This window comes from Rhinolophus hipposideros (genome assembly GCF_964194185.1).
Source record: "Rhinolophus hipposideros genome assembly, chromosome: 1".
Taxonomy (NCBI): domain Eukaryota; kingdom Metazoa; phylum Chordata; class Mammalia; order Chiroptera; family Rhinolophidae; genus Rhinolophus; species Rhinolophus hipposideros.
Genome location: NC_138047.1, coordinates 110,892,675 through 110,915,575, shown reverse-complemented (window position 1 = coordinate 110,915,575; position 22,901 = coordinate 110,892,675). Strand labels below are relative to the sequence as shown.

At 54.5% G+C, this 22,901-nt stretch overlaps 1 protein-coding gene across 6 annotated transcripts in view; it reads right to left on the bottom strand.

The window, feature by feature from the left end:
* GAK (cyclin G associated kinase) overlaps positions 1 to 22,901 on the bottom strand; it is a 53,705-nt gene that overhangs the window by 5,115 nt on the left and 25,689 nt on the right. For all 6 annotated transcript variants that reach the window (XM_081041840.1, XM_081041844.1, XM_081041843.1 and 3 more), the window contains 13 exons: positions 18,352 to 18,401; positions 17,516 to 17,664; positions 16,856 to 16,978; positions 14,875 to 15,008; positions 11,266 to 11,460; positions 10,782 to 10,899; positions 10,397 to 10,476; positions 5,861 to 6,054; positions 4,823 to 4,969; positions 4,219 to 4,689; positions 3,741 to 3,914; positions 3,064 to 3,174; positions 1,814 to 1,930 (listed from right to left, as the gene is read on the bottom strand). In XM_081041840.1, coding sequence (XP_080897966.1) covers positions 1,814 to 1,930; positions 3,064 to 3,174; positions 3,741 to 3,914; positions 4,219 to 4,689; positions 4,823 to 4,969; positions 5,861 to 6,054; positions 10,397 to 10,476; positions 10,782 to 10,899; positions 11,266 to 11,460; positions 14,875 to 15,008; positions 16,856 to 16,978; positions 17,516 to 17,664; positions 18,352 to 18,401 — 2,063 coding nt within the window. The remainder of the gene's footprint in view (positions 1 to 1,813; positions 1,931 to 3,063; positions 3,175 to 3,740; positions 3,915 to 4,218; positions 4,690 to 4,822; positions 4,970 to 5,860; positions 6,055 to 10,396; positions 10,477 to 10,781; positions 10,900 to 11,265; positions 11,461 to 14,874; positions 15,009 to 16,855; positions 16,979 to 17,515; positions 17,665 to 18,351; positions 18,402 to 22,901) is intronic.

The window sequence follows — 22,901 nt, the reverse complement described above, 5'->3', positions numbered from 1 at the left end:
GGTTAGAGTGTGGTGCTAATAACACCAAGGTTGCGGTTCGATCCCCACATGGGCCACTGTGAGCTGCGCCCTCCTTAAAATAAATAAATAACTTGTTTTAGTACAGCTTTGTCAATTTCATCCATCTTTTCAAAGAACCAGCATTTTGTTTCATTCATTTTCTTTCCCGTGTTTGTTTTCTATTTCACTGATCCCGTTGGCTCTTTATTTCCTTCCTTCCATCTGCTCAGGTTACTGTGCTTTTCTTTTCAGATACCTTCAGTGCAGCCTCACGATACTCATGAGACGTTTCATCTTTCCTAAAGGAATGCTCCCTGCTATCCCTCCCCTCTCAGCACTGCCTTAGTGGCTACCCCGGCCTCGCCATTTCAGGTTTCATCCTCGTTCAGGTCACCGTGTCACTGCCCGTGAGACTTCCTAGGTAACCGTGTTATTCAGGAGTGTGCGCCACTTCTAAGCGTTTGAGGATTTCTCAGTTGTCTTGTGTCACTGATTTCCATGCAGTCAGAGCACGAGGACGGTCTGCAGGTCTTCCGTGCAAAATTCGCCGAGGGGAAGACCATGGGCTTCCTTGGAGGTTTCCCAGGTGTGTGAGGGGCGCGTGGTCCCTGGCCAATGCCAGGTCCGGCGAGGGTCAACATGCTCCCCGGCCGGCCGGCGATGCCAGCAGCTTGTCCCTCGCTTACTGACTCTCGGCCCAGCCATTCCTCCACTTGGTTAGAGGGATGTGCATGTCTCCAACTAGAATTTGAATTTCTCTACTTCTCCTTTCAGTTCCATCAGCTTTATTCAGAATTCAGTTTTCCCAGGGATGTGACAGAGGGTCTTGGGTCACAGTGCAGAGCTGCGGGCAGGCTCCATCCTGAGAACGGGCGACCGGGTCCTGAGAAGTCCTTTCCTCCCACCGGATGTGGAGCCGCCAGCACCCAGGAGGCTCTGGGTGCCCCGCCCCCCAGTGCGCGCAGACAGCCTAAGACAGGCCGTGCAGGGGCAGAGCCGCCAGCACACGCCCACGCTTCCAGGAATGCCCCTGAGAGACACTGCAACCCGAAACACCAGGAAACTTTTTTAAAAGGGCTATTCAAAGAATGATCACCTCTCGGAGCCCTAACAACACGGAGATGTGGGGGTGGAGGCAAACAGCGGTGGGCAGAGGGGAGCAGACACAAAGCAGGGAGCTCCCCCAGCAGCCAGTAGCGGCCACTTCCAACCCGGGGCTCGGCAAGCATCTGTGCGGGGCTGCAGGGAGTGGTCACCACGCTCCCGCGGGAGGAGACACCGCCCAAGGGCCAGACAATGTATCCCCTCTGACAAGTGTTCCAAGGAGACATGATTCCCAACCTAGAATTTGAACATACCCGACTGTCAAGGGACGAGAGACACTCTCAGACACTCATGGTGTCTAACTACTTCATTCCCCATGTTTCTGGAGGAGCTGCAGGGCCCCAGGGACGTGTCCCCAGGATGTGGGATCAGCTCCAGGAGAGTCCACACCAACAGGGGCAAGCATGGCGTGGTCTCCCATGTGGACAGCCCGCTCCCCATACGGCCCCACACGCACGGCGATGCCCATGATGGCCAGGCCCCAGCATCAGTCTGGAAACTGCTTGTGTTAGCTTGGTTACAAAGCCCCTGCAACGCTAGCAGACAGGCTCTTTCTGGTGTCACTGCACCCTGGGCCTTGGTGGACAGAGGTAAAGGCCTCATGGAGGGCACCTGAGTCTGATGGGGGAGCAGGGCCAGAGGACAGACACACTGAGCCTCCTATGAGCAGGCCTGGCACTCTACACACCCGACGTGTCCTGCACGGTACCTTGGAGGCTGGAACTGAGGTCGCCGAGGTCTGCAAACGGGTCCAGGCTCTGAGACTTGGTCTGGCTGGCTGGGGGGCCGGGAGGGGCCGGCTGGCCTCCAGGAGAGAAGAAGGGGCCTGGAGAAGGGCAGAGGGTGTTAGATCGAGCGCCATGAAGTAGAACACAGCCTCTGCTCACCCTGTTCTGCTCCTGAAGACCGCACGCAGCCCAACGCCAGCACCGGCACGGCTGAGGCCCCCGAGAGCCCACAGCCTCGGGACCCGGCCGCACGCGTGACCAGAGCCGCCTCAGTTGCCCCCACGCGGTCCCCACAGACGACGCAGTCCCTGCTAGCGTAACAGGCCTGAGGGCGCACCCTTCTGAGGCTCCCTGGGGTCGGACATGTGAAGGTGCTTCACAATCGTCTTTGTAACAGTCAGTTTGAGAACGTTCCAAGTGTAAAATACTGAAATATCTAAGTAAGTTATTCTATAGCCACTTGATGGAATATACTTGTTACAAATAATGGCTATTCATACGTGAAAAGTTCTTACAAATTAACAGGCAAAAGATGAATTTCCTATGCAAAAAAATGATTAAAGAACATGAAATACTCATAGCTCTCAAAAGGATTACAAATAACCAAAAATATACGAAGTAATAGTGAACCTCATTTATAGTAAAAAGTGCAAAGTAAAATAAGGGACGGCCTAGCAAATTGGCAAACAAGTATTTACGCTTATCACCCAACTTTGGTGAGAAGCTGAGGCCATGAACTGCTGCTGGCCAAATAAATTAATGAAAGGTGTCTAGAGGGGGGCACGTGTCATAGGCGTCACCATGATCGCCTCTGACAGCTACTCACTAGTGGACATTTCCCAACAGGACAGTCACGGACGCACAGAAAGGAGGACATGCCCACAGAAGGAACGTGCTCAAGGGCAGGGCCCTGAGACGCCAACCACGGCACGGCCCCCGGGCCATCAGCAGGTTCCCCAGGGTCCTTCAGAAGGCACTGCCCCCACAGGACACGAGAAAATGCTATGAAACATGATGGGTGCAAGTGCCGGCAGTAAGCATGTGCGAGGCCCGAAACTGTCACCCACACGGGGCACCCACCGGGGGGCGAGGAAGGACCCGTGGGGACGGCACTGAGTGTGTGAACACCGTGTCCCGCCAGTGTGCCCGCCTGTCACTCCTTTTCTGGGGGGAGGGCTGTGGTTAGGTCACGGTGAGCGGGCATCCTGTCTCCAGGGGGCCAGGGCCGTACCTTCTGGGGCTGGTGTGGGGACCGGCGCTTCCGCCCAGGTGTCCCACCCGCCCAGCAGGTCTGGGTGGCTGGCCGACGCGGTCATCTTGCTGGACTCTGCTAGTACATCCCCTGGAAGAGAGCAGCAGTTTGCGTGTCCCCTGGTGGGGCCGGGCAGTGGCCTTCACAGGGCCTCCTGGGGGCCCTGTAGGCTGGGTCAGCCTATCTGTATCGCCCAACATGTGAGCAGGCAGCCCAGCGATGTCTGCCTCTGCCGGAGGCCGGGGCCTAGCTGGCTCATCGGTGCAGCGGGTCCCAGGTGGGGCTGTGCTCACGTGGCGGGGGGCGATCCCTGGCCTGCAGGGAGCCTTACTGAGCGCTGGGCTGGGCCAGCACTGACCAGCCTCCCTCCTCACCGGCTGAGGACGCGTCACAGGGACACTGAACTGACCAATGGACACGAGGTCAGCAGGTGGACGAGCTTCCAGAGCAATGCTGCATGCTACTCATCTGGAAGGGTCTTCAAAGACCACCGTTCCCTGTGGTTGGCCACACACCAGCTCCCCCAGAAACTGCCTCCCTCCCCCAAACTGAGCGGAGCACTCAGGGTGGACACCCGCCACGGCGTCACCTCCCCTGGGAGGGAGGACCTGCAGCCACGCTTGGTCAGCCCAGGGCCCGCAGCAAGGACCACTCACCCAGCTGTAGGAAGTCTGTGCTGCAGGCCGGGGGTGGGGCACTGTGTGTGGAGGGGAAGGATGCGGAAGGGGCAGCTGGAGAATCTGAATTAAGGAATTCGCCAAAGAGGTGGGGCCTGGAGCAGGGCGGGGCGTCTGGGTCACACGTCACCAGGAGAGGGTCAAACGGGTCAGCTGTGCAGACACATGAGAAGCAGGCAGAGGTGAGGGGCTGCGCAGACCGCACACAGTGAGCCGATCCCAGACCCAGGCTGAGACCGCAGCGTCCAGTCCAGGACAGCAGTGTGTTGATGGGCACACCCTTGCCCCATGCCCCCAGACTCGTGGGGAGACAGCAGCCTATGGGGGAAGGACTGGGAGTTCCCAGCCGTGAGCACAGGAAAGGCTGTGAGGGGCAGAGTGCTGACCCCTGGCCCTGTCACTGGCTCGCAATTCTACGAGGCCAGACCACAAACCGTATCACATGTTCAGCACGTACCCGCCACAGTGGGCCCTTCGCGAGGCGTGCTCCGTGCACTCAGGGGTGGGGCTGGGCTTGTGAAGAGCAGGGGGGCCTCGCTGCCCAGGAGATCGCCTGGGCAGCCCTCTGGGGCAGCCTCGGGGGGCCCCAGGAGGCTGCTGAGCAGGTCGGCGTTGCTAGGGGGGGCCCCGGAGGCCTGCGGGAGTGGCGCTGGCCCTGCTTCGGAGTGCAACCCCAAAAGGTCGACGCCATGCTCAGGCAGGGTGGGCTCCTGAGGGACGGCCGGTGTGTCCGCATCCAAAAGCAGCTCCTGGTCTTGTGCTGTCACTTCTGCGCCCGGCGTGTCCTCGTCAGCCGTGTCCCTGCTCTCAGCAGAGAACTCTGCCACATCCTCATCAGATGGCTGACTGTCCCCTCCGTCTTCTGCCAGTGCAGATGGGGTCTCCTTGGCCAAGTTCCTTTCAAGGCCCATCTCGGAGTCTTTTTCCTCTGCAAAGAGAAAAGCACGCTGACACGGCTGGCAGTCCGGAAGAGCGGACAGCAGGGCAGGCAGACCAGGCGGGCACCGGGCCTGCATGCCAGAGCGGACCGCACGTAGGATGCCGGCCGTGCCTGTACCTACCCTGCCAGTCCAGCGTGTGCAGGAAGTGGCTGGTGTCCGCGCTGCTGCTCTGTGGTGATTCTGACTCGGTGGGCTCCGCGTCTAGGGACCCCGTCTCAGCATCGTACTGAGCGGTGGAGCCAGGCTGCCTGGGGAGCTCCGGCTTCCCTGCCAGGGGGAGGGGTGTCAGACCACCCGGCGGGGGGAGTGGAGGGGGCACTGCACCACCAGGAAGGTGAGGGAAGGCGGTGTTGGGCTGCAGGGCAGGGAAGGCGGAGGCAAGGAGGCTCGCACCACCCAGCCCAGGGTGTCCGTCGCCTGCAGCAGCCAGCACCACGGGCCAGGGCGAAGCCACAGGGAATCTGTGCCAACAACTCCCTGGGGGCCAGCCTGTGAAGGAAGCCCAATGTAGGCAGAGATGCTGCCCCGGCTAATAGTGGAAACACATGTACATGAGTACACACATGTACACACATGTGCCCATGTACACGCCAGTGCATAGATGCATACATGTACACACATATACATACGTGTGTGCACACAGACTTTTTAGGGATACCGACTTGTCTTCGCATAAGAAAATGTAAAAAGGGCAAACCGAAAACATGAAGGAAACTGATGTGGCCGCAGACAGACTGAGAAGTCCTACCGGCCAGTGTACTTTTCATGTTACTTTTCTGCAACTGCTCTGAAATAAGGTAACAACTGAGCTGAAGGGATCCCCAGGAAATACCAGCTCTTATGCTGGTGGCCTCATGGCGCCCCGCTGGCCCAGAATGAAGCTCGACTGCTTCTGGGTCACAGCTGAAATGATGCGTGTCCAGAAAAGCAACGCTCTCTGAATTAGCCAGTGACTCGAACCCGACCCTCCCCACCCAAGTCCCAGCCCCACCTGTGACCCTCGGACAGCAGGTGCTCCAGTTCCTACAGAGGGGTCATGGTGTGTGACGGTCTGAGTGAGCGTCCCTGCACTCCACACACAGCCTGACCCTGAACTGTTTCTCGGGGACATGTCAGAACTGGCCACCCACCAGCACATTCGGAAAACAAAGATCTTACCGAACTTGGACAGAATGTCTTGCTGCTCGTCCCGGCTGGAAAAGAGGATTTTAGGGTTCAGCCCCCTCATGCCCGTGCTCTCCCAGGGCGGAGCCTCCCGGCTGGGTCTGTCTCTGGGCTCCACTTCCACTTCCAGGTTCACTTGGAATAAATCCGGGTATTTCTCCTGAATGTCACACGCGTCCAGGTCATACCTGTAGTGGAGGCCAGACACCAGTGAGAAGGGACCGTGATATGCTTCAGTCAGCCCAACGCCCACCAGAAAACAAGCACAGCTCAGGGCCGAGCGCTCTCCAGGCACAGGAGCGGACACCCCACCCTGCGCCTCACACGCGGGGCCCGCCGTGGCCCGCAGGCCCTCAGGTTCAGGTCAGGCCTTCTGAGATCTCCAACGTGTGCTTCCATACGAATGGGACCATCAGCCCTGGACAAACTCCTTGACTATCAACGGACACCCAGAGCACAGGACGGGCAGCTGTGGTCGCTCTGGGCCAGGCAGCACCCGTCTGCCCTGCTGGGCCAGGAATGGGAGCAGGGGGATTCTGGAAGGCCCTGCTCTGAGCGCTACCTGAGGCAGCGGCATGGGGCCCCGGCACAGGTGGGACACAGGTGTGTCCAGGGGCCTGGCAGTGATAACAGGACTCCGTGGCCCTGTGTCTCTCCAGGGAGTCGCAGTGTTTTTCAGCTCATCCCAAGACCGTCTCTGACAACTCTCACAAACCCGCTGATAAACCAACTCTCCAGCCGGCAGCGGCCCGAGCGTTTCTGATGCCACCCCACACTGCGTGCCCTTATTGTTTTACGTATCACAACAGTAAAATGACAAAACAGGAAACACAAAAGGGGTTCCAGAGACCCAAGGTGTTGAGGGAGGGGCCCTGCGTCCTCTGCCACATTCGTGTGGCACCAGTGACCCCAAATGAACCACACTCAGCTGGCGGAAGGACTGGGCAAAAGGGTGCACATGTGGTCGGTCTGGTTGGAGCCACCAGACTCTGATCTTACTTCTCTGGACTCCACACAACACAATCCGTGAGCATGCGTGACCCAAGGGAGCAGGAGCCGGCAGTTTCGATCCCACGCACTCCTGTGACAACACAACCACCTCTGCACAAGGGGACAGAACACCGTGGCGAGCCACACGCCCTTCTCAGGTGGCGGCGTCCGTCCACTCACTCCTGGCCCAGAGGCCACCACGGCCTGCCTGCCTTTCTAGGCCGGGCGCTCACAGCAGGAAGACGACACAGGTGACCCTTCATGCAGGCAGGAGCAGCTAAAGTGGGAACCACGTGGGGCCAGCCCAGGGACTCCAGCAGCCAGTGAGGATCAGGGGGCCTGGACCCAAAACCCACAGGAGGGGTGGCCAGGGAGCAAGGGAGGAGGGCGAGGCGGGGTCTACACCAAGGGCCACATGAGCTCTGGCTCAGCTCCGGGCACCACACTGGTCGCTGCCCATCTCGGCCTCACCCCCCTCCCCAGCTGGCCCCCAGACTGCCCAGGCCCGGCCTGCCCACTCACCCAGCAGGCCAGTGAGGGCACAATGAGGGTCTGTGAGCAGGGATGCAGCCCCCACGGGCCCTGGATTTCAGAAGGCACAGGGCCCAGGCCCCGCTAGACCCCTGACACGCATGGGCAGAAAACAGAAATGTCAGCCTGTGTGCTGAACCGCACTGGGGACCATCCGTCAGTCACGGGACACCTCACCGAGGACAGACCCACTCAGGTTTGTCTGACAGCACCTCCTACTAACATCGTTCCAAATCCCTCTCAAACTGCCATTTCAGCCACCTCTGCCCGCAGGACACACGTGTTCTCCCATCAGTGAGACAGCTCAACAGCTCCCCCAAGTCAAATGTCCTGGAAGCACAAGTCATGCCTAAATGGAAGCGTATTCAATGAGTTCCCAAACTTGTGTAACCACACAGTCAGAAAGAATCTCTTCTCTGGGCCCCAAGGTGCCAGCGCCTCCCCACGCCACCTCTCCCGGCCACCCACTGGCACCTACGATCACACACGAGGCCTGAGCTGACAGATGGTCATGTGACCTGAGTCCCCTGCTTCAGCCGTCTGTGCACACCGCACACCACAGCTCAGCGTCCATCCTGCTACCAGCGATGTTGGTTCCTTCCCCTCTGGAGCTGCTCAGGATAAAGCTGCCAGCTACAGCATGGGGTGTGATTAGGAATGCCGCACACATGCGTAGTCTGAGAGCCCTCAGGCATTAATAGCTTGTTGTGACCATTTGGTGACAGGCGCACACACCGAACCGTCACACCGTACACCTGAAGCTGACGTCAGTCATGTTGGTGACAGAAATCATGCTGCAAGGGGCCGTCTACTGAGCACACGCGTTTCTCTCTGGAACGCACTCGGGCACATGGCATCTGCAGGTTCCGGAGACGGCGCCACACCAGTGCCATCTGGGAGGCCCAGGGGCCCCACGTCCCTGCGAGCATCACCAGTGCCAGTCTCTTCCACTTCCGCCATCCCAGCCAGAGCACACTGGCTTTAACTTGGACCTCCCCGACGAGTGACGACCGTGAGCAGCTCTTGGTGTGCACGTGACATGAGACCACCCCATTTTTAATGGGCTGTCTTTCTTTTCAATCTGCAATTCTTCATAGATTCTGGACATGCGTCTCTTGTTTGAATACCTACTACAAACATCTCGTTTGTCTGAAACCATCTTTAATTGACTTTCATTTTTGGAGGATAATTTCACTGGAGATAGAAGTCCATGCTGGCAACTTTCCTCATTCGGCACATTTAAAAGATGTCCTCCAGTGCCCCCTGGCTTCTGTCATTTTGGTTAAAAGGCAGGTGTCAGTCTTGTTATTCTGAAGTTTCTCTTCCTCTCAAACCAGGGGGCTTTGAAGTTTTTATCTTCGGTTTTCAGCAACTTAACTATTATGTGCTCAGGTAGGGAGTCTTTTTCTTCTTTTATAAAAATCCTTTTATAAAAAGAGCTTTTTAGTTTATGGTTTGATGTCTTTCATTAGTCTAAGAAAATTTTTAGCCAGTAATTTTCCAAATATTACTTCTGTTCTAGTCTTTTTTCTCCTACGACCCCAATAAAAGTATGCAGACCTTGTCACGGCACGGCAAACACCTCTTACAATCCTTCCATTACTTTTTCTCTGGGCTGCAGTCAGTCTAAAGGTGTTTTCTTTCAATTCACCATTTCTATGTCCTACTGGGTCTATTCTGCCATAAACATGTCGACTGAGTTCTCGGTTTCACCTGTGAAAACATTCAGCTCTAGAATTCCTGCCTGCTTCCTTTATACTGTCCAGGCTGCTAGCGAAATTCCCCATCTCCCTACTCTCCTGAATGCATTAGCCAGTTGTTGGAAGCCCCTTCTGCTAAGTCTAGCATCTGACTCACCTGAGGGCCTTCACCTACTTTTCCTCCTGTCTTCAGTCCTTTGGTCTTCTAAAACAAATGCTTTTAAATGACGCTTGCATTGTGGTTAAAAACTATTGAAGCTTTGGGGGCTATCTTCCTCCAAAGGAGGGAAAGTAACCCAGAAACATTACAAAGTTGTGACATTTCTTGTCATTGCAATGTCTTTTTCATGTTGGCACTTTACAATTTTTTTAAGTGCCAATATGAAAAAGACAAGGCAGTAAAAACATTTAAGAGTAGTAACCTACGGAAACAGACGTGCACCGTTGGCCTCCTGACACTGAGGCGAGGGCAGCATGCACCACGTGCAGGCCCCACGTGCCAGGCCCTGGCTGCGTCCCAGGTACTCGCTTGCCAGGGGGCTACGGCAGAGCGCAGAGTGTAGCCCTGGGCGCTGTGGGCTCCACCTCTGGAGCTTCACCATGTGCTTCCGCCAGGAAAACACTCGTTTGCGTCTCTAACAGCATGTCATGAGTGTGCGTCACACACCAGCAGGCTCAGCCTGTCAGGCCAGCGGCCGAGCCCCAGTGTCTCCACGTAAAACAGAAGCTGACTGATACTTGCCACTCACAGAGGGCCAGGTGTGTGTTGCTGGGCCTCTCCCTAGTACCTGTTGTTTTAACAAGTTAATGTGTCTGAAAAGGACAGTAAACCAGAAAGAGCTGGAGGAGACCAGACGGGTTCTAAAAGCAGACTGTGAGCTCAGCTGAGTGACTGACGCCTGCCTCTCTGCCCAGCAGAGCTCTCTGCACACAGCGGGTGCTCAAATAGAGTGCCGCAGGCAGCGAGTGCCCGCTCACCGGCCCTGCCACGTCAGCGTGTGAGCACCTGAGCTCTAACAGGAAGTACACAGTGTCCAAAGGAAGCAAGGCACACAGCGGCAACCACCATAGTCCAACCGAGGGCCACTTGGAAACCAAACACCCTCAGTTCTGGGAGGACCCAGCACCGACACCGAACCTTACACATGGGTACCCATTCACTGGCACGCGGAGCACTCCACACCCCCCGTCCCCTCCCACGGATGACACTTGTGGGTACATGTGCACTCCGCCCATCCCACAGGTGACAGTGGTGGGCATCTGTGCACTCCATCCCTCCCATCCTCCCCCACGGGTGACACCAACATACTTGGCAAACTTCACAGTAGTGGCGTTCCGAGGCACGAATCCCGTGTGGAACTGGACCTGAAACATCTTCATGGATGCCATCTGCCGAGAGAGTAAACGGGGGAGAGCAGACCCTCAGGTGAGACACGTTTCAGTCAACAAGGCTGAGAGCCTCGTGTGGCTCCAGGTGCTGGGACACATGGATGGCACAGTCCCCTCCGAACAAGTGGCTTCGCAGGTCTGTGGTGGAACGACCCCCAACCCCCAGCCAGATCTGTAGTGGGGGTGCCCTGGGAGTATGGGCTTACGCCTCCTGCTTGGTGCTGCCAAGGTGGGGACTATGAGGGCAGCTACAGAAGGAGCATGAGCCACAGGTCCCTGTGTGAACCCAGCCCGCGAGGGCTCACCTTGGCCTGCAGCCGTCCACCCAGGGTGGACCTCGCATGGTAAATTGCAATGAGCACGTCCCCTTGGACAGTTGTGCCCAGGGGAATGACTGCTTTGCCATCCTCGATTTTAAAATCACTGAAAGACAGAATGATGAAAACTGCTCACTTAAGAGAAAAACGTAACGTTGTGATGAAGAGTCAGCTCCGAGCTCTCCAGAAGCGCCCTGCTTAAATCCACGCGTTCTTACCTTGCTGGTTTTGCTACCAGACTATTTCGGGGGGTGGTTCCAGGAGATGAGTAAGAAGCTCGCCCACAGCCTGACAGCATGGGAACCTCTCACCTGGACCAGCCACCAGGCCCAGGGCCAGCCTGCCACACTGCTCGTGGCCTGGACCATGGCTGCACTCACGCCCCCCCAGTGCGATCCCAACTCCGGTTTCCCAGTGGAATGAGCGTGACACGTGAGGGTCCTGGGCGAAGGTGGCCCTGCACTGAGCTCACCGCATCTTGTCGTACTCCTGGGAGGTGGTTGTTACACGCTCGTCCCCCACGTAGACCTCGCAGAAGGGCCTGCAGCCGCTCTTCTGCTTGTTGAACAGGGGCACAGGCGTCATGATGACAGCCCGCACCAGGACGGGCTTGCTGTGGGGCGTGATGGGCTCCTCTGCCACCATGTCACACATGTACTCGATGTACCTGCAGGGGCGGGAGGCATGGCATGGCACACGTAGGCTCTGTGCTGTCCACACACCTCATCACACGTGTTCTGTGAATAGCCATCTCACCACACATGTTGTATGCAGTCCACACGCATCACATATTCTGTGTAGCCTACACACATCACACACGTGTTCTGTGTATACCCCACATACCTCACCATACGTGCTGCATATAGTCCACACACCTCATCATGTGTACTTTGGGTACAGCCTACATGACTCACAACACATTCTGTATGTAGTCCACATGCCTCATCACACGTTCTGTGTACAGCCCACATTCCTCACCACACATGCTGTACAGTGCACACACCTTATCATACATGATCTGGGTATAGCCCACATGCCTCATCACAGCTGTGCACAGTCCACACGCCAGGCCACACACACGCGCTGGGGACAGGCCACACGCCATGTTCCAGGCATGCTGGGGACAGTCAGCATACCAGATCTTTTGGATCAAGTAGAAGTATTCAATGCTTTCCTCTTCCCTTGAAGCAACATTCTAGTTCCATCCCCCAAATCTGATGATTCAGTGCAAAATGTTTTTATATTTCCCTTCAGACTCCCTCTTTCATTCATAGGTTATTTAGAAGTAGACACTGAAATATTTAGGGATTTTTCCAGCTATCTTTCTGTTCCCAATTTCTAGTTCATTTCTATTATGGCTCACGAACATATTCTGTATGATTTCCATTCTTTTCAGTTGGCTGCGGTTCCATGGCCGAGCACGGCTTTCTCACTGAATGCTCCGTCCGTGTGCACTAGAAAGGAATATGTCCATTGTTGTGGAATGTTCTTAGAGGTCAGACAGGCCTGGCCGGTGGGGGGCAGTGTTTGGTTCCATCCCCATTCCATCGTCACTGTGAAAGGCATGCTGAGGTCTGCACTGTCACTGCGATTGCCCACTTTTTCCCACTCTCTCCGTGTTCTGCTTCTCGCATGCGGAGGCCCCTTGCATGTGAACTGCCGCAGCCTTCTCTGGTATGTGTCCCCACAGACCCCTTTTTGGCTCACACGAGTGACCGTCCCTGCCTCTGCTCCTGTCATGTGTGGCCCCTCCTTGTGTCGGGGAAGCAGTGCTGACTTGCTTCTAAACAACAGAAGGGAAGGGAGGTCACTTCTGTGCGGCTGCCACACACTCCACCTGGCTAATTGACCACCAGCAAGATGCAGGATGCCAGACCTTCCATCCATAACCGCCAACCAGAGTGAGCTGGGTAGCGGGTTCAAAGTGAAGGACAGCACTGGCTCAGAATCCAGGTTGTGTGAGAGCCCGTAGGGGAGGAGCCTAGATGGGCCTGGGCTCCTAGCAGGGGACCGGAGTGGGAATCGGGCGGTTGTTGTACTGGTCACACAGCTAGCGGCCCTCTGTCTCCCTCCAGCAGTGGCCGGAGCTGTCCCTGCCCTCTGTCCCAGCAGACGGTCCAGCACTCTCCTGCTCTTCCACCCACTGTTCACATGGATCCGATAGCCATCTGGCTGCTTGTTTCTGCCTTGTCTAGCTGTTCCTGTATTGACTGCGCATATTTTATACTTTCATTTCATTTCCCTGGGACGCCCTGATTAAGTACAGCACTTCTGATGATCACTGCTCCACGTCTGCTGGAATCGCCATCTTTTCCCCTGGCTATTCCAACTGTCCGGTGTGGTTTCAGCACTGAGCAGGCCATGCCTGGCTGGGTTTCCTGTGTTTGGTTTTCAGTCCTGCTTGGTGTCCTGAGTTCCGAGCTTTGGTGCTGTCACTAACTTGGGGAAATCCTCAGCGACTCCTCTTCAGTGTCTCTGACGGGTCTGGCTGCTCAGTTCCCTTACACAGTCCTCTCCTCAGTGGCTGACAAGCCCGTCCTCATGCACAGCATTCCTACGTGCCACGTGACTCCCCCTCACCATCCCATCTCTGCTGAGCACCTGGCCCACCAGTTCCTGTAGGTATGGTCACCCACCTCCTCCAGAAGTGTCTTCAACACGCGACTGAGTTATTTGTTTCCCGTGGGTAGTTCTGGATCTTGTGTGTTCTGACTGCTCCACTGGGAGGCTCCTCAGGCCCTCAAGGGGCCAGTTCTTCATCTCCAACCTCCATGGGCACCCAGCAGAGACGCAAGAGGCCAGCTTCCAACCTCTGCAGCCTCACCTGCTGAGCGCTCACTGACTCTGCCTGTCCCCGCGCCCTGTGGACACCTGCCTCTCCTTAGGTTCTCAGCTAGCCAATTGCTCTAATGACTGGCAGCTATTCAACGGGTTCGGAGAGTCATGAGTCTGAGTTGGTCACACTGTTTTCTAAGTAGACAGGGTGGGAACAGTGCTCCCCACATCTGCACAGCTCCAGGAAACAGCCTGGGGTTTGGGTGGGGGTCTGGGAACCAGGCATGCTCTGCCATTAACAACAGTCTTCCTGGATCTGCCCCAAATGTGAGCTGCTGCTCAGGAGGCACAACCAGGGAGCCCCTGAGATACTCAGACACAGAAGCAGAAACGGTTCCCAGGTCAACATGGAAACAGTCAGCTGTCCATCACTTTGCTTGGTGGCCTAGCCTGCTTCCTAGCCTTTCTGCATGAGTGACACAGAAGACACAACCCAGGCCGGCTCCCTAGGTGAGCCAGGGACAGAGTACGGCACCACACCCTGCCCCCATACAGGGAGGTGGACCCACAGGCTGTGTGACTATCTGGGGCAGACCGAATGGCCTTAAGGATCCCTTGCGGGCCTGGACACCTTCTTTTTCTTCCTGGAGGAAGCAAGGAAGGCAGGAGCAAGAGAGGCGGCAGGACCAGTGTCGGCTGGGCCCCCCCACCCTCGGGTCTGTGTGTCACACCCAGACTAGAGAGTGAAGCACTCCTGCCGGCACCCATGGAGAGGCTGTGCGTGGGGAGGTGACTCCACAGACCCAAGTATCAGAACAGCTACTCCTGCTGCAGGGAGTGGACAAACGTGGGGACAGTGACATGAGAAGCCAGCCTGGCTGGAAAGGGGCCTCGGGAGAGGAGAGAGCAGCCCAGGCAGGGCCAGCTGCAGTCATGAGAACCCATTTACTTTATGTCGTCAGGCGACGCAGAGCAGCATACAAGCCCCAAATCATCCTGCTCCAGCACCCCTGACAGCAGAGCACGATGCTGCTCCGTGCGTACGGCAGCTGGCAGATGTCACCCCCCCAAAGAAAACCACCGAGCCCCCTACAGAGGGGCTCCCGGCCTGCCTGGCCGAGGGCCTGGACCCGTCTGCACAGCACAGCGTGGACAGCGCAGGGCAGGGCTTGGCTCGCAAGGCCGCTGTTCCATCCCACACCACATGGCCCACACCCTTTCCCAAAACCCTCCCGCCTCCCAGGGCACACAGCTACAAGCAGCCCCGGGGAAGCTGCATCCAACGTCTCGCAGGGGTGCATGGTACCTTTTGTGGGACGGCCAGATGCCCGGTGGGCAGCGCTTCATGCTGAACATGTACACAGCGGCCTCGGCGGTGCGGAAAAGCCGGCAGAAGCACAGGAACGAGCAGACAGCCACGGCAGATGCCGCTCGTCCATCCTAGGACACACAGCAAGGGCAGCTCACAGACCGCACGCAAGGACAGCTGGCTTCCTACTCACCCGGTTCCCGAGGGGGCAGCAGGGCCCTGCCTCCTGGCTGAGAACACATTCCACAACTTACAGAAACACACCTGATGAGGTGAGATTCAAATCCAAAAAGAAAAAGCACAAGATGGCCAGCCTCTCCAACTGGACACTGCTCATGCTCATTGTTCCCCCAGGCTTCACGCTCACGCTCACTGTCCCCCTGGGCCTCACGCTCATTCTCACTGTCCCCCTGGGCCTCACGCTCACTCTCACTGTCCCCCTGGGCCTCACACTCACTCTCACTGTCCCCCTGGGCCTCACATTCACGCTCACTGTCCCCCTGGGCCTCACGCTCACTCTCACTGTCCCCCTGGGCCTCACATTCACACTCACTGTCCCCCTGGGCCTCACGCTCACTCTCACTGTCCCCCTGGGCCTCACACTCACGCTCACTGTCCCCCTGGGCCTCACGCTCACTGTCTCCCTGGGCCTCACGCTCACTGTCCCGCTGGGACTCACGCTCACTGTCCCCCTAGGCCTCACACTCATTCTCACTGTCCGCCTGGGCCTCATGCTCACCCTACTTAATCCTTGTCATCACCTACTGTGACTTTTGCCAACACAGATGGTAGTACTGACCTTCGTGTGCACATTTGGCAGGTGCCACACTGTGTGACACCCATAAACCTAAGCCTCGCTATGCGGCTGGAGACCTGGAAATAAGGCTGGTCCTCAGCTACAGTAAAGAGGGACAAAGACAGGGCCCCAAGAGGCAGAGTGACCAGGCCGAGACCCCTGGGTGCTGCTCTGTGGAAAGATAAAGGAATGACAACAAGGACCCTGTACGTTTCATGAAGAGGGGGCACCACCTGTGCTGGGTGTCTTTCCTAAAAGGCACCTGCTGCCTGGAGACCCAGGTGTGCGCCTAGAGGGCATGGTGCCTCTACTGTCCACCCAGGGCGGATCCCACTGGGCTGGGGCACGTAGGCCTGTGGGGGCACAAGGCCTGTCAGGAATGAGGCCTGTGGGGCACCAGGTCTGTCGGGCACCAGGCCTGGCCACTGGCTGCAGACACCAGGGCAGATTCTGCTCCTCCCTGGATGCCAGGAGTACACATGCTAGGCCAGCGCCACCTGCAGGCTCGCACATGTGCCCCCACCCCGCCCTGCGTCACTGCTGTGGACAGCAAGCCACCACCTGGCCCCCACCCTCTGATGCCCTGGGTCTTACTCCTATCCCATCTCCTCACTCCTATCCTATCCTATCCACTTACTGGTATCCTGTCCCTTCAGTCCTGTCCCATCCCCTCAGTCCTGTCCCGTCCCCTCAGTCCTGTCCCGTCCCCTCAGTCCTTTCTCATCCCCTCAGCCCTGTCCCGACCCCTCAGTCCTTTCTCATCCCCTCAGCCCTGTCCCGTCCCCTCAGCCCTGTCCAGTCCCCTCAGCCCTGTCCCGTCCCCTCAGCCCTGTCCAGTCCCCTCAGCCCTGTCCCGTCCCCTCAGCCCTGCCCGGTCCCCTCAGCCCTGCCCGGTCCCCTCAGCCCTGTCCCATCCCCTCAGCCCTGTCCCGTCCCCTCACTCCTGTCCCGGCTCTTCAGTCCTGTCCCATCCCCTCACTCCTGTCCCGTCCCCCTCACTCCTGTCCAGGTTCCTCAGCCCTGTCCGGTCACCTCAGTCCTGACCCGTCCCCTCACTCCTGTCCCGGCTCCTCAGTCCTGTCCCATCCCCACTCCTGTCCTGTCCCCTCAGCCCTGTCCCGTCCCCTGGGCCATCCAGGAATCTCCCTGGTTACCGTTTTCCTGGCAGAGCTGCACACTCACCATGCAGTGCACCACGCACACGTTCTTGTGGTCCTGCCGGAGCCATGCATGCATGTTCCTGCAAATGCTGTACAGGCTGTGAAGGTTTGGGGCCCGCCTGACTGCCCAGCCGCACTCGGAGACCTGCGGGGAGCGAGGGGAGAGCTTGGCTCAGCCAGGACTCCCTGTGCCACTTAGGGAGGGGGCTCCGGGTCACAAGCTCGCCCACTCTGTGAGGTGACTCCTGCCCCACTCCCACCCAGGTGTCTGCAGGATCTGCCCCCAGCCACTGGGCTCCTCAGTGCTACAGCATCCACGCCAGGCCTTCGCAGAGTCACCAGTTGTGAAATCCGTGTCTCCAAGGCTCATTTACCAAGACAACCAAGTGGCCTCAGGCTCCCTCACAGGCGAGAAGCAGCGAGCAGTGCTGGCTGCCACAATTAAACCACCTGACCTATTCAGTTTTCTTGAGAAGCCGTTGCCCCTGCCCCCCGCTGCAGGCAGACCCTGTGCAGCCCCGGGTCATCACAGCCCTGAAAACTCCCAACCCCAACTGTCAGAGCCCCAGGCTGCAGTGGCTGCCAGTGCCCGGGGATGTCAAAGGTCGGTGTAGTGCCATGCCGAGAACCAGCCCTAGGAAAACTGCCCTGAGGTGGCAGGGAGGAGGAGCCTGCCACTCACCCGGTTGTGAAACTTGGAGTGCCGATACGTTCGCGGGGACAGGTTATAGACCGCGTAATGGCCCGGGTGCTTGGAATCCAGAAACAACCGCACGTCTTCTATGTTATTTTTGATAGCTGACTCCACACCTTCTGCTGGGAATGACATCACTGCAAGAGAGCAGCCCACATCAGCCGCCTGGGGGGGGGCCCACACACAGCCAGCGCTTGCTGCACAGGCTGCTCCTCTGCTCCCGGGGCCTGTCTGGAGAAAGGGTGGCCTCCTGCAGACTCACCAGCCACTGGCTGGACAGTTGGCCACACTCAGGCCCCTGCTTCTTGCCCTCCTACGGCTGGTGACCGGTCAGCACAATGGGTGCTGAGAGCAATGGAGCACAGCCCCCCCCCCCCAACTGCCTGTCAGCCATTCACAAGGAAGACCCTTCGGACCTCCAGACGGCGCCTTCTGGGGTGTAGGTTCGGCCAGAGACTCGATATACAGCAGGGTCTCCATGTCTCCAGACCTTGTTTTTGGTTTGACTTTTTGACTGGAGACCCAAGTTTGAAATGTGCACGGCCTTGCATCATTCCTCTCATGATCTCAGAGTTCCAGAAAGTTCCAGAAAAGGGAGAAGCTGAGTGGGCATTGCCAGTGTCCGCCACTGGGCCTGGAGGTGTGCGCTGGACACATCTCATGTGAGTGGCTGTCTTAGAGGCCCCGTCACCTCTCCCAGCGGCCATGCCTTTCACTCCCCGCCTGAGCCTGCAACAAGGGTGTGCCAGACACCAGCATCCCATGACCGACCAGCATATGGGGAGAGTCAGAGTCCATCCTATGCTTCAAGCTGGCAAACGTACCTGCAATTCGGGATGTGATGTAAGATATGTCCAAATCTCCCTTTGCGTAACTGGAATAAAAAGAGCGCTGGGTTATTGCAGGAAATCTCTATGGTTCAGGTACAAGAGCTTAAACTAGAGCAGATCCTGGAGAAGCTGGGTGGGGGTGAGGAGTCATGGACTGCAGCGCATGGGAACATTGCATGTGCATGTGTGTCAGGGCGGTAGTGTCTACATGGTGTTGTGCGTGCGTACATGTGAGGATGACGTCCACACAAGAGGTGGATGACACATAATAAATTGTAAGTAGTAGAGAGGCAAGGACCCAATAAAAAAATTTTGACTACTTAATGTTATTCCACACTAAAGAGGTATGCCACCAGGAGCTGGTTTTGAAGGGAGACAGTAATGGACGATAGAGCTTTTGACCCAGTACATCGTATCTGGCCATCAGGAAAAAAATGACAAGGCACACCAAAGGCAAAGACACAGTTTGAAGACACAGAGCAGCATCAGAACCACATGTGGCAGGGGTGTTAGAAGTATCAGACCAGGAATTTAAAACAACTATGATGAACGTGCTAATGGAGAAAGTAGACCACATGCTAGAACAGACGGGCATTGTGAACAGAGAGATGGGAATCCTAAGAAAGAACCAAAAAGAAATGCTAGAGCTAGAAACACCATAGCAAAAATGGAGAATGCCTGTGATGGGCTCAGTGGACTGGACACGGCTGAGGAAATAATCTCTGAACTAGAGGATATAGCAATAGAATCCTAGAAAACCGAAAGCAAAGAGTGCTGAGAATAAACAAAGACAGTATGCCCAAGGGCTGAGGAACAACTACAGAAGGTGTGACGCACAGAACAGGGACACCAGACGGAGAAGACAGAGGGAGAGAAGAAATATTTGAGACAATAATGACGATTTCCTCCAAATTAATGTCAGACAGCAACCCATGGATCCAGTAACCTCAGAGAACACCAAGTAGTATTAAGTACCAGGAAAACTACGCCTAGGTATATCACACACAATCTGCAGAAAATCAAAGATAAAGAAAAACTCCTGAAAGAAGCCGGGGGAAAACCACCATACCTACAGATGAATGAAAGAAGAATTACACCAACTTCTCAGAAACCATGCAAGCAAGGAGAGTAGAATAAAATACTTAGTGTTAAAAGAAATAAACCACCAACACAGAATTCTCTGCCCTGTGAAATTATCCTCCAAAAGTGAAAGAAGAAGATTTCCTCAAACAAAAATTGAAGGAATTTGTAGACCTGCCTTGAGAAAAATATTGCTAAAATTCCTTCGAGAGAAAGAAAATAGAAGTCAGAAACCCCAATCTACATAAAGAATAAAAGCACATAAAAGAAATGAAGGTAAATAAAAACTTTTATTTTTTATTCCTAATTGATATAATTGTTCAAAATAATCGTGGCAACAACGTACCCTGTACGTGTGCTTATGTACACATTTTATGTATGTGCACATGCTTATGTGTGAGAAGAATGACAGCAATGATGAAGGGGATGAAAGGAGAAAGGAATCAGGACTATTAGTGGTAACACAAAGTACTCCCGACCCACCAAGAGGCAGTGTTATGTGAAAGTGGACTTGGATTTGCTGTAAATGTACACTGTAAACCATAGGACAACCATTAAAGAGTAAAAGAAAACATATGAGGTGTGATAAAAAAACATGGCGAATGTTTAAATTAAAAAATAAATACGACAATAAAAGACACATTGCCATTAATCCCCCTGGCTTCCAACACACTTATCCCATCATTCTTGCCACTTTCTGAAGCAGTTCTGGAAGTCCTCTTTTGTGAATGTCTTTAGTTGTGCTGTCGTGGCTGCCTCAGTGTCCTGAATCATTTTGACTTTGGGGAAGAGCCAGAAGTCACACGGTGCCAGGTCCGGTGAATAAGGTAGATGAGGACACACTGTAATGGTTTTACTTGACAGAAATTGCTGTACCAGACGCGATGTGTGACATGGAGCGTTGTCATGATGGAGGATGATTTACAGCACACTTTAAAACACACTTTCTCTCAACCGTAGCTCACACCCGACTGACGGTGCTAAACAAGTTGAAACTTGTCACACACTTTGTTACTAAAGTTCAACGCGCCGCTTCCCATATTGAAGGTCCCTGGCTTTATGTTGGATGGCACTCGGCAGCAGCATTCACCGTATTTCTTGATCACAATGGAATGGCTCTGTGTCACACATTGCTTCTGGTACAGCAATTTCTGTCACATAAAAACATTACAGTGTGTCCTCATCCACCTTATTCACTAGATCTGGCACTGCGCGACTTCTGGCTCTTCCTCAAAGTCAAAACGACCATGAAAGGTAAACGTTTTGAATCGATTCAGGACATCGAGGCAGCCACAACAGCGCAACTAAAGACACTCACAAAAGAGGACTTCCAGAACTGCTTCAGAAAGTGGCAAGAACGATGGGATAAGTATGTTCGAAGAGAGGGGGAGTATTTTGAAGTGGATTAATGGCAATTTGTCTTTTACTGTAATAATTATTTTTTAATTTAAATATTGACTGTATTTTTTAATCATACCTCATAGAACTGACACGCTAAGAATGGAGAAAATAGAATCAAATAAAATGATCAAGTAAAACTAAAAAAGGCAGAAAAAGAGTGGAAGGAAAAACAGGTACAAAGAACAAGGGCAGAGTAGAAAACTGTAACAAATGTAGTAGATATTAACACAGCTGTCGACAATCACGCTGTCAATCGTCTCAAACGCACCACCTGAAATAGACCCGACTGTATACTGTCTACACTGAAGCTGAACCTCTTTTCATAGTTTAGTCAGCATGTCCTGCTGTCTTCAAGCATTTTCACCTTTCTATTAATTTTCATAATTCACTGTACATAATATAGTATTCCTTTGTGAGTCATATAATTTAAACATACTTACTCCCGATCAATGCTGTATCTTTTTGTTATTTTAAAGAAATGTAGGGTTTTCTGAGGAATAGATCATTTTTATTTTAAATTAAATTTATTAATCATTTCCTCCATGGCTTATGTATGTTTTGCCTTATTTAAAAAATCCTCCTCACTCTAGTACTATAAAAATGTCCCTCTATATTTATTAATTTTTCCTCAAAAAACTGCTTTTCACAATCAAATCTTTTAACTAATCAGAACTAATATATTTGGCTGTTATTAGATGGGGATCTAATTCTTTCTTTTTCCATACAGATACTCATGTTCTCAGCATCATTCATTAATTAACCCATTATTTTCATTTGGTTCATACCTGTCCCACACAAGTGTGTCATTCATTAGTTTAACAACTCAGCTTGTACCAAGACTGATATTTGAAAAAAACTGATATATGTATATAACAGGTTCATACCCTATTGTTCTTACATTTTAAAATACTGCTGGTGATTTTGGGTAACATGAATTTTAATATCAAAATCTGTGGAAACAATATCGGAATTTTTATTTGCGTTGCAATAAATTCATAGAGTAAGTGAAGAGTAATACTTTAAAATATTAATTCACTCAGACACAAATTTGGGGTATGTCTCCACTTACTTGGGTCTAATTAGGGGGTTCTCATTGAACTGAGCTGGGCAGAGCAGGGTGGAGCGCCCCCCGCAACACACCGCCTGGGCAGGGAGGTCCCGCCAGCTCCAGGCAATGGCTCGGAGGGAGACAGCCTGTACAGGCGGGCTGCTCCACAAGCCTGCTGCCCCTCTTCCCTCCCTCCAAGGGCAGACAGCACGCATCAGGGAGGACAGGAAGGGAGCCCACAGTCCTGGGGACACGTCCCTGCTGGAGCCTAGAATCAGCACCATGGAGATGGACTGTCCCTAATCTGGTCAGAAAATGGATAAAACGCAACATCCTAAGTAATCATGCAGGCAATTGAACACATTTATTCTAGAATTCACCCCAAGGAACAGTTGAGGAAAAACAGCTGACATTCTTGGGAAGGAAGGAAAAAGGAGGAAAGTAAGCGTCCCCACACCACAGTGCAGAGGCTGCAGGGACTGGGGCCAGGTCTGCACCAGGACAGAACAGGAGCTCACACCCATGCACACACTCACGCGTAAGCACGCACGCCTTTACCTACTGATAAAGTTGGACGGGACTCTCCCTGACCACAATCAGTGGGAGAGCCTGTGGGTGGGGCCCGGGCTCATAGGAGGAGATCCTGACTGTGCAAGGTCCCTTGAACGAGAGCAAGCACGAGAGCGAGAGCAAGAGCGAGTGCGAGAACTGAGAACTCCCATTTATAATGAAGCCCTAGGGCTCTAACTCCTTCCCCTTAACTTCCTTCCCTCCGTCTTGGCACGCAGGTCGGAGGGTTCATGGCTTGCCACGTCTGCATGCACTGGCTTGCAACCCTCTCTTTTCCCGAATAAATCTTTTCTAGAACAAAACATCTAGTCGGTGTTCGTTTCCAGTCGACGTGACGTGGCCGACATAGGTGGGGACACAGAATGATCATGGCACACAAGAAAACGAGGCCAAGAAGTTTCCACAAGTGTCAGTGGAACGTGGTGCTCACAACCAAAGGCACGGG